The sequence below is a fragment of the Eutrigla gurnardus genome (genome assembly GCF_963514095.1).
Source record: "Eutrigla gurnardus genome assembly, chromosome: 17".
In the NCBI taxonomy this organism is placed as follows: domain Eukaryota; kingdom Metazoa; phylum Chordata; class Actinopteri; order Perciformes; family Triglidae; genus Eutrigla; species Eutrigla gurnardus.
In genome coordinates this window covers 24,327,114-24,340,799 of record NC_139928.1, presented here as the reverse complement: position 1 = coordinate 24,340,799, position 13,686 = coordinate 24,327,114, and the positions used below count along the sequence as shown (strand labels likewise).

The 13,686-nt window shown below is 45.4% G+C and overlaps 1 protein-coding gene across 2 annotated transcripts; it reads left to right on the top strand.

Moving 5' to 3' along the window:
* Nucleotides 1–701: 701 nt before the first annotated feature.
* LOC311027933 (protein disulfide-isomerase A3-like) lies at nt 702–13,024 on the top strand. 2 transcript variants are annotated; one of them, XM_084032157.1, is made up of 13 exons: nt 702–962; nt 4,791–4,869; nt 6,376–6,493; nt 8,248–8,355; nt 8,430–8,559; nt 9,791–9,904; nt 9,997–10,122; nt 10,310–10,492; nt 10,587–10,695; nt 10,829–10,957; nt 11,469–11,548; nt 11,854–11,911; nt 12,312–13,024. In XM_084032157.1, exons 1-13 carry the CDS (start codon nt 799–801, stop codon nt 12,399–12,401), a joined length of 1,488 nt encoding a protein of 495 aa, XP_083888283.1. In that variant the 5' UTR covers nt 702–798; the 3' UTR covers nt 12,402–13,024. The 2 variants fall into 2 exon arrangements, with proteins under 2 accessions (XP_083888283.1, XP_083888284.1); XM_084032158.1 differs by lacking the exons at nt 11,854–11,911; nt 12,312–13,024 and having other exon boundaries at nt 11,423–11,548.
* The last annotated feature ends 662 nt before the right edge of the window (nt 13,025–13,686 follow it).

Here is a 13,686-nt window from a genome sequence, read left to right as displayed (position 1 = left end):
TCCTCATCATGCTTGACCTCACTGCAGCCTTCGACACCATCAACCACTCCATTCTCCTCTCCCGTCTGGAAAACTACTACAACATCACTGGCACTGCACTCTCCTGGCTCCTGGATAAAATGTATTATTATTATTATTATTATATTTAGTTTTTATTTTTATCTTCACATTAAATGTCGAGGTGTCAAACTGACAGCTTTTATATATATTATATTATATTATTATATATCTAAAATAATAAAAGAAATAGTAAAATAATGAAAATAAACAAAGTAATAATAAATAAAGCATTTAAATGAAGGTTTAGTAATACACCTTTTTTATTCTGGGCGCTTTTTGACGGACAGGTTATCGGACCAATGAGACAGCTACATTACCTGTAGACCAATCAGAGCGCAGCTTTCCGGTATTTTCTCTTTACGTCCCGCCTTTTATTTGATAGCTGGGGAGATCGTCAATTCACGGGAGAGTACCGGAAACAGTCACCCTGCCTTCGCTATAAAAGCACTAGATGGTCGCAGAGGCATTAAAAGAGATACATTAATGTCGCTCACGTTGTGTGAAGGAGCTAAATGTTACAAAGTCCGACTTCTCGTTTCAGAGAAGACGTTCTATATTGTGAGACTTGAAAATACTCCGCTTCTGACACATGTTGGTTTTATTTTGGCATCTGTGACCGGAAGCGCGAGCTGTGTCGACTCCGTGTTTGGGGGTAGCGGAGGTTCTCGGTGTGTAGCGGTCCGCGTCTCCTCCACCTTTTAAACGTTCCTATCTACGGTAAAACCGTTACTCTCCGTAATGGCGGCCGCCGCCCGCCTCCTTCCCGCCGTCACCTTCGCTCTATTGTCTTGTTTTCCCGCCGCGCGCTCCTTACGCAGAGACGTGCTCGAGCTCGCCGACGCGGATTTCGATTACCTGGCAAGGGGGCACGAGACCATGCTGGTGAAATTCTACGCTCCATGGTAACAGGATTCGGGGGGGGGGGGGGGGGATGCTAACGCTAAACGCTAAGCTGCTAATGTTGTGATAATGGCGATCTGCCGTGTGTTTACCTGTTCTTCATCATTCATCCTCTTCCTGTCCTCCATCATTCATCCTCTTCCTGTTCTTCATCATTCATCCTCTTCCTGTTCTTCATCATTCATCCTCTTCCTGTTCTTCATCATTCATCCTCTTCCTGTCCTCCATCATTCATCCTCTTCCTGTTCTTCATCATTCATCCTCTTCCTGTTCTTCATCATTCATCCTCTTCCTGTCCTCCATCATTCATCCTCTTCCTGTTCTTAATCATTCATCCTCTTCATGTTCTTCATCATTCATCCTCTTCCTGTTCTTCATCATTCATCCTCTTCCTGTTCTTCATCATTCATCCTCTTCCTGTTCTTCATCATTCATCCTCTTCCTGTTCTTCATCATTCATCCTCTTCCTGTTCTTCATCATTCATCCTCTTCCTGTCCTCCATCATTCATCCTCTTCCTGTTCTTCATTATTCATCCTCTTCCTGTTCTTCATCATTCATCCTCTTCCTGTCCTCCATCATTCATCCTCTTCCTGTTCTTCATCATTCATCCTCTTCCTGTCCTCCATCATTCATCCTCTTCCTGTTCTTCATCATTCATCCTCTTCCTGTTCTTCATCATTCATCCTCTTCCTGTTCTTCATCATTCATCCTCTTCCTGTCCTCCATCATTCATCCTCTTCCTGTTCTTCATTATTCATCCTCTTCCTGTTCTTCATCATTCATCCTCTTCCTGTCCTCCATCATTCATCCTCTTCCTGTTCTTCATCATTCATCCTCTTCCTGTTCTTCATCATTCATCCTCTTCCTGTCCTCCATCATTCATCCTCTTCCTGTTCTTCATCATTCATCCTCTTCCTGTTCTTCATCATTCATCCTCTTCCTGTCCTCCATCATTCATCCTCTTCCTGTTCTTCATCATTCATCCTCTTCCTGTTCTTCATCATTCATCCTCTTCCTGTTCTTCATCATTCATCCTCTTCCTGTCCTCCATCATTCATCCTCTTCCTGTCCTCCATCATTCATCCTCTTCCTGTTCTTCATCATTCATCCTCTTCCTGTCCTTCATCATTCATCCTCTTCCTGTTCTTCATCATTCATCCTCTTCCTGTTCTTCATCATTCATCCTCTTCCTGTTCTTCATCATTCATCCTCTTCCTGTCCTCCATCATTCATCCTCTTCCTGTTCTTCATCATTCATCCTCTTCCTGTTCTTCATCATTCATCCTCTTCCTGTCCTCCATCATTCATCCTCTTCCTGTTCTTAATCATTCATCCTCTTCATGTTCTTCATCATTCATCCTCTTCCTGTTCTTCATCATTCATCCTCTTCCTGTTCTTCATCATTCATCCTCTTCCTGTTCTTCATCATTCATCCTCTTCCTGTCCTCCATCATTCATCCTCTTCCTGTTCTTCATTATTCATCCTCTTCCTGTTCTTCATCATTCATCCTCTTCCTGTCCTCCATCATTCATCCTCTTCCTGTTCTTCATCATTCATCCTCTTCCTGTTCTTCATCATTCATCCTCTTCCTGTCCTCCATCATTCATCCTCTTCCTGTTCTTAATCATTCATCCTCTTCATGTTCTTCATCATTCATCCTCTTCCTGTTCTTCATCATTCATCCTCTTCCTGTTCTTCATCATTCATCCTCTTCCTGTTCTTCATCATTCATCCTCTTCCTGTCCTCCATCATTCATCCTCTTCCTGTTCTTCATTATTCATCCTCTTCCTGTTCTTCATCATTCATCCTCTTCCTGTCCTCCATCATTCATCCTCTTCCTGTTCTTCATCATTCATCCTCTTCCTGTCCTCCATCATTCATCCTCTTCCTGTTCTTCATCATTCATCCTCTTCCTGTTCTTCATCATTCATCCTCTTCCTGTTCTTCATCATTCATCCTCTTCCTGTCCTCCATCATTCATCCTCTTCCTGTTCTTCATTATTCATCCTCTTCCTGTTCTTCATCATTCATCCTCTTCCTGTCCTCCATCATTCATCCTCTTCCTGTTCTTCATCATTCATCCTCTTCCTGTTCTTCATCATTCATCCTCTTCCTGTCCTCCATCATTCATCCTCTTCCTGTTCTTCATCATTCATCCTCTTCCTGTTCTTCATCATTCATCCTCTTCCTGTCCTCCATCATTCATCCTCTTCCTGTTCTTCATCATTCATCCTCTTCCTGTTCTTCATCATTCATCCTCTTCCTGTTCTTCATCATTCATCCTCTTCCTGTCCTCCATCATTCATCCTCTTCCTGTCCTCCATCATTCATCCTCTTCCTGTTCTTCATCATTCATCCTCTTCCTGTCCTTCATCATTCATCCTCTTCCTGTTCTTCATCATTCATCCTCTTCCTGTTCTTCATCATTCATCCTCTTCCTGTTCTTCATCATTCATCCTCTTCCTGTCCTCCATCATTCATCCTCTTCCTGTTCTTCATCATTCATCCTCTTCCTGTTCTTCATCATTCATCCTCTTCCTGTCCTCCATCATTCATCCTCTTCCTGTTCTTAATCATTCATCCTCTTCATGTTCTTCATCATTCATCCTCTTCCTGTTCTTCATCATTCATCCTCTTCCTGTTCTTCATCATTCATCCTCTTCCTGTTCTTCATCATTCATCCTCTTCCTGTCCTCCATCATTCATCCTCTTCCTGTTCTTCATTATTCATCCTCTTCCTGTTCTTCATCATTCATCCTCTTCCTGTCCTCCATCATTCATCCTCTTCCTGTTCTTCATCATTCATCCTCTTCCTGTCCTCCATCATTCATCCTCTTCCTGTTCTTCATCATTCATCCTCTTCCTGTTCTTCATCATTCATCCTCTTCCTGTTCTTCATCATTCATCCTCTTCCTGTCCTCCATCATTCATCCTCTTCCTGTTCTTCATCATTCATCCTCTTCCTGTCCTCCATCATTCATCCTCTTCCTGTCCTCCATCATTCATCCTCTTCCTGTCCTCCATCATTCATCCTCTTCCTGTCCTTCATCATTCATCCTCTTCCTGTCCTTCATCATTCATCCTCTTCCTTTCCTCCATCATTCATCCTCTTCCTGTCCTTCATCATTCATCCTCTTCCTGTCCTCCATCATTCATCCTCTTCCTGTTCTTCATCATTCATCCTCTTCCTGTCCTTCATCATTCATCCTCTTCCTTTCCTCCATCATTCATCCTCTTCCTGTCCTCCATCATTCATCCTCTTCCTGTTCTTCATCATTCATCCTCTTCCTGTTCTTCATCATTCATCCTCTTCCTGTCCTTCATCATTCATCCTCTTCCTGTCCTTCATCATTCATCCTCTTCCTGTCCTCCATCATTCATCCTCTTCCTGTTCTTCATCATTCATCCTCTTCCTGTCCTTCATCATTCATCCTCTTCCTTTCCTCCATCATTCATCCTCTTCCTGTCCTCCATCATTCATCCTCTTCCTGTCCTTCATCATTCATCCTCTTCCTGTCCTCCATCATTCATCCTCTTCCTGTCCTCCATCATTCATCCTCTTCCTGTTCTTCATCATTCATCCTCTTCCTGTCCTTCATCATTCATCCTCTTCCTTTCCTCCATCATTCATCCTCTTCCTGTCCTCCATCATTCATCCTCTTCCTGTCCTTCATCATTCATCCTCTTCCTTTCCTCCATCATTCATCCTCTTCCTGTTCTTCATCATTCATCCTCTTCCTGTCCTCCATCATTCATCCTCTTCCTGTCCTTCATCCATCCCTCGGTTCTTCCGCTGCTTCCACCGATCTCATCCCCCCCCAATCAGGTGTGGTCACTGTAAGAAGTTGGCTCCAGAGTTTGAGAAGGCAGCGACCAGCCTGAAGGGAACCGTCCAGTTGGCCAAGGTAACGTGTGTATGTATGTATGTGTGTGTATATATAGATCGATCTATCTATCTATCTATCTATCTATCTATCTATCTATCTATCTATCTATCTATCTATCTATCTATCTATCTATCTATCTATCTATCTATCTATCTATCTATCTATCTATATATATATATATATATATATATATTAGGGGTGGGACGATACGGGTAACTCACGATTCGATACTGTGACAATATTTGGCCCACGATAACGATAATATCACGATACACGATATCTGCGATATTCGATATATTGCAAGAAATTTCATCAACGATATATCACGATATGTGACTGAAAAAGAAAAAATATATGCATAAAAAATAAATTCCAAAACTTCGTACAATGTACAAATGAATAAACACTGTCCAGCTGGACACATTAAAGTGCATGAACATTAATAACATGTCTTATGTAAACCAGGACAGTGCTTTCTGATACTGAAAAGTCAGTAGCAACTTGTTTTATGTAAACTTGGGCCCGTTTCAGTTTAACAATAGCTAAACAAGATAAGAATAACATCAGAATTAAATATTGGGCACATTTCAGTATGCAACCAATTATGTGCAGAGTTATGTTCACCCATCCAGTACCTGGGAAGTCGGGCCTCATGCCCTCAGAGCTGGGTGAAAACCGCTTGGAGCTCACAGCAACACCGGGCAGCACACGGCTCCGCGGATCCACACATGCGGACCCTCCGGCGGACGGTAAACACGCGCCGCCCGGAATCCTGCCCGTAAATAGGCAATCGAGCCCGGCCGAAAAGTGGGTCCTCATGCCCTCAATGCTGTGTGAAAAGCGCTTGAAGCTCACAACAGCACCGGCCAGCACACGGCCACGCTTATGGGGCGTTCACACCGGACGCGATAGACGCAAATACAATCGCGTGAGATGCGTGTATCGCGCCGCTTGATCATTTTGGACTATTCGCTTCATTCGCGTCAGACGCGCCGCGTCTCATCGCGCCAGACGCTCCATTCGCGCCGCCTCCGCCTGAATTGCGTGTCATCGTGCCATTTACATTGATTTTCAATGTAAAGTCGCCGCTCAATTCGCGTCTATCGCGTCCGGTGTGAACGCCCCTTTAGACGCACCGACGGGAGTCTAAAAAAACCCGTAGACCCAAAATATCGATATTTGCCGTCAGTGTATCGATTTATTTATTGCAACAGAGAGCACAACAATATATTGCAATATCGATTTTTTTCCCCACCCCTAATATATATATATATATATATATATATATATATATATATATATATATATATATATATATATATATAATATAATATTTAAATGAGAAGTCTAAAGGAGACAAGACTGTAAATTATCCACACTGACCTCATAATCACACTGTCTCTCCCTTTCTCACCTGTCTCTCTCTCACCTGTGTCTCATCTCTCTGTCACCTCTCTCTCACCTGTGTCTGGCCTGTCTCTCCCTTGTCTCTCCCGTGTCTCTCCTGTGTCTCACCTGTCTCAGGTGGACTGTACAGCACACTCAGAGACCTGTGGTCGGTTTGGGGTGTCTGGTTACCCCACCTTGAAGATCTTCAGGAATGGAAGAGACTCCGCCCCCTACGACGGACCTCGCTCCGCCGGTAGAACAAAAAATACACACAGACCGGTTTGTTGAACAGAGGTCTGGACTAGGAAACAGAGGTCTGGTCTAGGAAGCAGAGGTCTGGTCTAGGAAGCAGAGGTCTGGTCTAGGAAGCAGAAGTCTGGTCTAGGAAGCAGAGGTCTGGTCTAGGAAGCAGAGGTATGGTCTAGGAAGCAGAGGTCTGGTCTAGGAAGCAGAGGTATGGACTTGGACACAGACGTCTGGTCTAGGAAGCAGAAGTCTGGTCTAGGAAGCAGAGGTCTGGACTAGGAAACAGAGGTCTGGTCTAGGAAGCAGAGGTCTGGTCTAGGAAGCAGAGGTATGGACTTGGACACAGACGTCTGGTCTAGGAAGCAGAAGTCTCGTCTAGGAAGCAGAGGTCTGGTCTAGGAAGCAGAGGTATGGACTTGGAAACAGAGGTCTGGACTAGGAAGCAGAGGTCTGGACTAGAAAGCAGAGGTCTGGTCTAGGAAGCAGAGGTCTGGTCTAGGAAGCAGAGGTATGGACTTGGAAACAGAGGTCTGGACTAGGAAGCAGAGGTCTGGACTAGAAAGCAGAGGTCTGGTCTAGGAAGCAGAGGTCTGGTCTAGGAAGCAGAAGTCTGGTCTAGGAAGCAGAGGTCTGGTCTAGGAAGCAGAGGTATGGACTTGGAAACAGAGGTCTGGTCTAGGAAGCAGAGGTCTGGTCTAGGAAGCAGAGGTATGGACTTGGACACAGACGTCTGGTCTAGGAAGCAGAAGTCTGGTCTAGGAAGCAGAGGTCTGGTCTAGGAAGCAGAGGTATGGACTTGGAAACAGAGGTCTGGACTAGGAAGCAGAGGTCTGGACTAGGAAGCAGAAGTCTGGTCTAGGAAGCAGAGGTCTGGTCTAGGAAGCAGAAGTCGGGTTTCGGAAGCAGAGGTCTGGTCTAGGAAGCAGAGGTATGGACTTGGAAACAGAGGTCTGGTCTAGGAAGCAGAGGTCTGGTCTAGGAAGCAGAGGTATGGACTTGGACACAGAGGTCTGGTCTAGGAAGCAGAGGTCTTGTCTAGGAAGCAGAGGTATGGACTTGGAAACAGAGGTCTGGTCTAGGAAGCAGAGGTCTGGTCTAGGAAGCAGAGGTCTGGTCTAGGAAGCAGAGGTCTTAGCAAGGTAACCAGCGTTAACCCTGGGTTTTCCGTCCTACGACGCTGGTTCACTTCTTACCGGGGTAGATCGCCATGGTAACTGATGCTGCAGAGCTAACCTGCTCCGGAGCAGGTTCTGTTCCTGATTTATTGCAGGAGGACAGCGTGAGAGTTAAAGGGACGAGAGAGGGACGACATGCTTTAAAAGAGGGCAGCAGAGCAGATTGGAACCCGGGACTGCTGCAGAGAGCCTCGGGACATGGGACAGTAAATCTACCACTGAGCTATCAGCGCAGTTAATGCGTTTATTTAATCAATCAGATCTACCAGTGGCCTTTTTGATGGGGCAGTCATATTATACTACTAATACTATTGAGACGACTTGCACATTCACACAGTCGGCGAGTTTTTGCCAGCTGTCCTGTTGCCTTTTACCTGTATTATATGTTTAACTTCTTCATATTTCTGTAAGATTATGGTTCTCTCCTCGTACGTGAAATACGCCGCTCCGCTGCCGTAGACTGATCCATGTTTGTGATTGGTCAAATGCTGCAAACCCCGCCTCTTTCATGTGCACGCGCTCATAGCTGGACAGATAAACCCTGGTTGACTTCAGAGTGTGTGTGTGTGTGTGTGTGTGTTTTCAGATGGGATCTATCAGTACATGAGGAAGCAGACTGGTCCAGACTCGGTTCACCTGAAGACTGAAGAAGATCTGCAGACCTTCATCAACCACTACGACGCCGGTGTCGTAGGTATGCTACAGACCACGTCTGTTGTATGAATGTTGTGTTGTTGTTGTTGATGTGGCATTGTGTGTGTGTGTCAGGTGTGTTTGCAGATGCAGGTGACCTCCACCTGACGGAGTTCCTCAGGGCTGCAAGTCTGCTGAGAGACCAGTTTCGGTTCGCTCACAGTGTTGATGTGAAGCTGCTTGAGACATACGGAGGCAAGGCTGGGTGAGTCCACCAAACACACACACACCTGTCGTTGCTGTACACTGCGTTGCTGTACACTGCGTTGCTTTAGCTGCGTTGCTTTATGCTGCGTTGCTTTATGCTGCGTTGCTTTATGCTGCGTTGCTGTACGCTGCGTTGCTTTATGCTGCGTTGCTTTATGCTGCGTTGCTTTATGCTGCGTTGCTTTACGCTGCGTTGCTTTAGCTGCGTTGCTTTAGCTGCGTTGCTGTACGCTGCGTTGCTGTACATTGCGTTGCTTTATGCTGCGTTGCTTTATGCTGCGTTGCTTTATGCTGCGTTGCTTTACGCTGCGTTGCTTTACGCTGCGTTGCTTTACGCTGCGTTGCTTTACGCTGCGTTGCTTTACGCTGCGTTGCTGTACTCTGCGTTGCTGTATGCTGCGTTGCTTTAGCTGCGTTGCTGTACGCTGCGTTGCTGTACGCTGCGTTGCTGTACGCTGCGTTGCTTTATGCTGCGTTGCTTTATGCTGCGTTGCTTTATGCTGCGTTGCTGTACGCTGCTTTGCTGTCGCTGCGTTGCTGTACGCTGCGTTGCTGTACGCTGCGTTGCTGTACGCTGTGTTGCTTTATGCTGCGTTGCTGTACGCTGTGTTGCTTTATGCTGCGTTGCTGTACGCTGCGTTGCTGTACGCTGCGTTGCTGTACGCTGCGTTGCTGTACGCTGTGTTGCTTTATGCTGCGTTGCTGTACGCTGCGTTGCTGTACGCTGCTTTGCTGTACGCTGCTTTGCTGTACACTGCGTTGCTGTACGCTGCGTTGCTGTACGCTGTGTTGCTTTATGCTGCGTTGCTGTACGCTGCGTTGCTGTACGCTGTGTTGCTTTATGCTGCGTTGCTTTATGCTGCGTTGCTTTATGCTGCGTTGCTTTATGCTGCTTTGCTGTACGCTGCTTTGCTGTACACTGCGTTGCTGTACGCTGTGTTGCTTTATGCTGCGTTGCTGTACGCTGTGTTGCTTTATGCTGCGTTGCTGTACGCTGCGTTGCTGTACGCTGCGTTGCTTTACGCTGCGTTGCTTTATGCTGCGTTGCTGTACGCTGCGTTGCTGTACGCTGCTTTGCTGTACGCTGCTTTGCTGTACACTGCGTTGCTGTACGCTGTGTTGCTTTATGCTGCGTTGCTTTATGATAAGTTAAGTTAAGTTAAGGGTTGGGTTATTTTATCTCGCTACTTCATGTCACATGACCGTACCTTGTCTCCGGGACTCTTCAGGACCGTGGTCTTGTTCAGACCTCCCAGACTGACCAGTATGTTCGAGGACAGCGTGGTGGTCTTTAAAGACGACGTCACCATCGGCTCTCTGAGACGCTTCATCAGAGACAACATGTGAGACGCTCATTTACTTCAGCAGAGGAACAACCTGTCTCTCTCTTTAACTGTCCTACCTTCTACCCGTCTCTCTCTCTGCCTGTCTACAGTTATGGTCTGTGTCCTCACATGACGATGGAGACCAGAGATGGTCTGAGAGGTCGTGACCTGCTGACGGCGTACTATGATGTCGACTACCATCACAATATACGAGCGTCCAACTACTGGAGGAACCGGTCTGTTTTATTATTCTTATATTGTTATTCTTACATTATTATTATTATTATTATTATTATTATTATATTACATCTGCTGCTGCTCTCATCACATGGATCATTAGTGTCATTGATTATGTTGGAGGACTTGAAGTAAACACAGGTCTCCACCTCTAGCTAAGTCCCGCCCTCTGTGTCTCGTTGCCAGGGTGATGAAAATGGCGTCTAAGTATTCTGGACGAGGTCTGATGTTTTCAGTAGCCAATAAGAAGGACTTCCTGTCTGAGCTGGAGGAGGACTTCGGCCTGGGGACCTCAGACGGAGGAGGACTACCGCTCATCACGATCCGGACCAAGCTGGGCCACAAGTACACCATGAGGGAGGAGTTCACGTACGTAACCGGGCCCGACTAGGCTAGACCAGTACACCAACACAGTGATCCAGCTCCCCCGAGGTGGACTAATGAAGACCCTGGTGTGTTTCAGGAGGGACGGCCGGTCCCTGGAGAGGTTTATAGAAGACTACTTTGCAGGTCGACTCAAACGTTACATTAAGTCTGAACCTCCACCGGAGAGGAACACGGCTGCTGTCAAGGTGAGTTTAAACTGATCCTCCTCATCGCTGGTGGTCTTCCTCATCGCTGGTGGTCTTCCTCACTGGGCCAGGAGAGGAAGAGCAGTAGCACATCCCCCCCCCCCCTCCTGACTGGCTCTCTGTGGTGCTGCAGGTGGTTGTTGCAGAGTCTTTTGATGAGGTCGTCAATGATCCAGATAAAGATGTTCTGATCCAGTTCTACTCTCGGTCCTGTTCACACTGCAAGAAACTGGAGCCGGTCTACAGAGAGCTGGCAGACACGGTAAGCCACCTCCATCGGTAGCTGGTCTACAGGATCTCTGTTACCCCTTTTCCACCAACGCGAAAACAGCTGGTGTGTTGTTACCGTGACAACTAGCAGTCTCCCTCCTCAGCTGGTGTGTTGTTACCGTGACAACTAGCAGTCTCCCTCCTCAGCTGGTGTGTTGTTACCGTGACAACTAGCAGTCTCCCTCCTCAGCTGGTGTGTCGTTACCGTGACAACTAACCACAGTCTCCGTCCTCAGCTGGTGTGACGTTACCGTGACAACTAACAGTCTCCCTCCTCAGCTGGTGTGTCGTTACCGTGACAACTAACAACAGTCTCCGTCCTCAGCTGGTGTGTTGTTACCGTGACAACTAACAGTCTCCGTCCTCAGCTGGTGTGTCGTTACCGCGACAACTAACAGTCTCCGTCCTCAGCTGGTGTGTCGTTACCGTGACAACTAACAACAGTCTCCGTCCTCAGCTGGTGTGTCGTTACCGTGACAACTAACAACAGTCTCCGTCCTCAGCTGGCCTCCGACCCGAACATCGTCATCGCCAAGATGAACGCCGCCGACAACGATGTCCCGCTGGGATACCACGTCCAGGGGTGAGTCCAGGTCCTTAAGGAAGGATCAGGTCTCTAAAGGATCAGGTTGTTAATGAAGGATCAGTTCCCTAATGGATCAGGTCTCTAAAGGATCAGGTTTTGAATGAAGGATCAGGTCTCTGATGGATCAGGTCTCTAAAGGATCAGGTTGTTAATGAAGGATCAGGTCTCTAAAGGATCAGGTTGTTAGTGAAGGATCAGGTCTCTAAAGGATCAGGTTGTTAATGAAGGATCAGGTCTCTAATGGATCAGGTTTTTAATGAAGGATCAGGTCTCTAATGGATCAGGTCTCTCTGTCTCTTCAGGTTTCCCACCATGTATTTTGTTCCCGTGGGTAAGAAGGAGCAGCCAATCAGATACGAGGTAAACACACAGTCTCAGTATGAGAAATGTATTTTAAATATTATATTTATAAATATTACACGTAGTTTGTTGTTGGGTCAATGATTGAAATAACGTGAATATTCATGGATATGAAACAGAACATGAAAGACACACCACTGCATGAAAAATATGTAAATTAAAAAGGAAACATAAAAACTAACATGAATAATAATTGACAGTGTTCTCTGATACAGCAGCGCCCCCTGGTGGACGACTGTGTCCGACTGTCTGACTGGTCCAAAGTACAAAAGTCAAGATAGATGCCAAAGTGTTTCTATCCGACAAAATATTCTGAGCTCTCCCAGGAGCTATGACATCACTAGCAACAAAGCATTTCATTGGTCATACAGGATTCAGGTTGATCTCTGTTGGTCCTCAGGGGGGTCGAGAGCTCCGGGACTTCCTGCAGTTCCTGAAAGCCGAGGCGAGTCACCGTCTGCTGATCGGCAGCCCGAAGACCGAACTCTGACACCTCTACATCCACCCAGCTGGTTCCCATGAGTCCTGGTCCTCCTGTCAGACCTGGAGCTGGACCTCAGTCCGGCCAACCATACTTATGACATCACTAGTCTGCCTGCTGATGCATTACGTGGCTTTTTAATTGCCCTTAATGTAATTTGTATTTATTTTTGGTTGATTGAAGGGGACGTGGTCGCTGCTCAACTTTTATTGGATGATGTTGAACGGCATTCTGGGAAACGAATGAGTTGTATATTCAGCGTAACTGAATATTTTTTGATTCATCATTTTACATTCTTAAACTAATTTAAATTATTCTTGTGTTTGTTTATTTGTTTATATTTGTGAATCGCGTTTCTCAGGACTTTTTACAATGTAAAAATAAACGGCAAATTTCATGCCCTGTTTCTTATTTATATTTATTTTAAGCAGAAAAAGACAATTATTTATTGATTTCCTCATCTGTGGAAACTCTAGTAGGTTTTTTTTTTATGACAAACGTTTTGTTTATTCGGACGTTAGCAGAGTCTCTTTGTTCATTTAGTGACAAACTGATGTAAAAATCTATTCTGAGCCTTATTTTACAGTCAGTTCCCATTGAAGGGGAGCATTTAATAAAACTCCAATATCTCACTCTGTTTACTGATTTATTTTCTTTCTTCGTTAGAAATGAAATGTTCGTGAGCTACTGAAGGGGGGGTTTAGCTCAGGAGGTACAGCGTTTGGCTGGCAACCGGCTCCTCCTAGCTGAGTGACACCTCACCCTAATTGCTCCTGACGAGCTGGCTGTCGCCCTGCGTGGTTGACTCCGCCTTCGATGTATGAATGTGTGAGTGAATGGGTGAATGTCAGTCATTAATGTAAAGCGCTATATAAATGAGGCCATTTACCATTTTACTGAAATTTATTATGCTTCAGTGTGTCACATTAAGCAAATATTTCTGTGGGGAATAACAAATAACCAGTAAAGTTCTACTTCATCAAATATCTAAAGACAAACATTTTAAATAGACTAGGGTCAACATTATAAATGAAAATTAATTATGTATAAATATGTTATATGTTGTTTTTATATGTTGTTTGTTGTAAGTTATAAAGATGCATTAATATTTTTTAATCAGGTCAAACTAAACTTCTGGACAATATATTAAAGATTCAATCCTAAACATTTTAAATTGAGTCTCTTTGTTTTACACTATTAAACCTATCTTTATACATCTGTAAAGATATCTATCTCCATCTACACTCTTTGATTTAAGGCTTGAAGGCGGAGCCTCTGAACTCTCTCAAGCTCA

What these genes read in the sequence shown, in the direction of transcription:
- LOC311027933 (XM_084032157.1), top strand. Translation starts at nt 799, where the DNA reads ATGGCGGCCGCCGCCCGCCTCCTTCCCGCCGTCACCTTCGCTCTATTG. An exon ending in ACATACGGAGGCAAGGCTGG is followed by an intron (nt 8,560 to 9,790) that starts GTGAGTCCACCA and finishes GGGACTCTTCAG; the next exon opens with GACCGTGGTCTTGTTCAGAC. An exon ending in TCCAACTACTGGAGGAACCG is followed by an intron (nt 10,123 to 10,309) that starts GTCTGTTTTATT and finishes TCTCGTTGCCAG; the next exon opens with GGTGATGAAAATGGCGTCTA.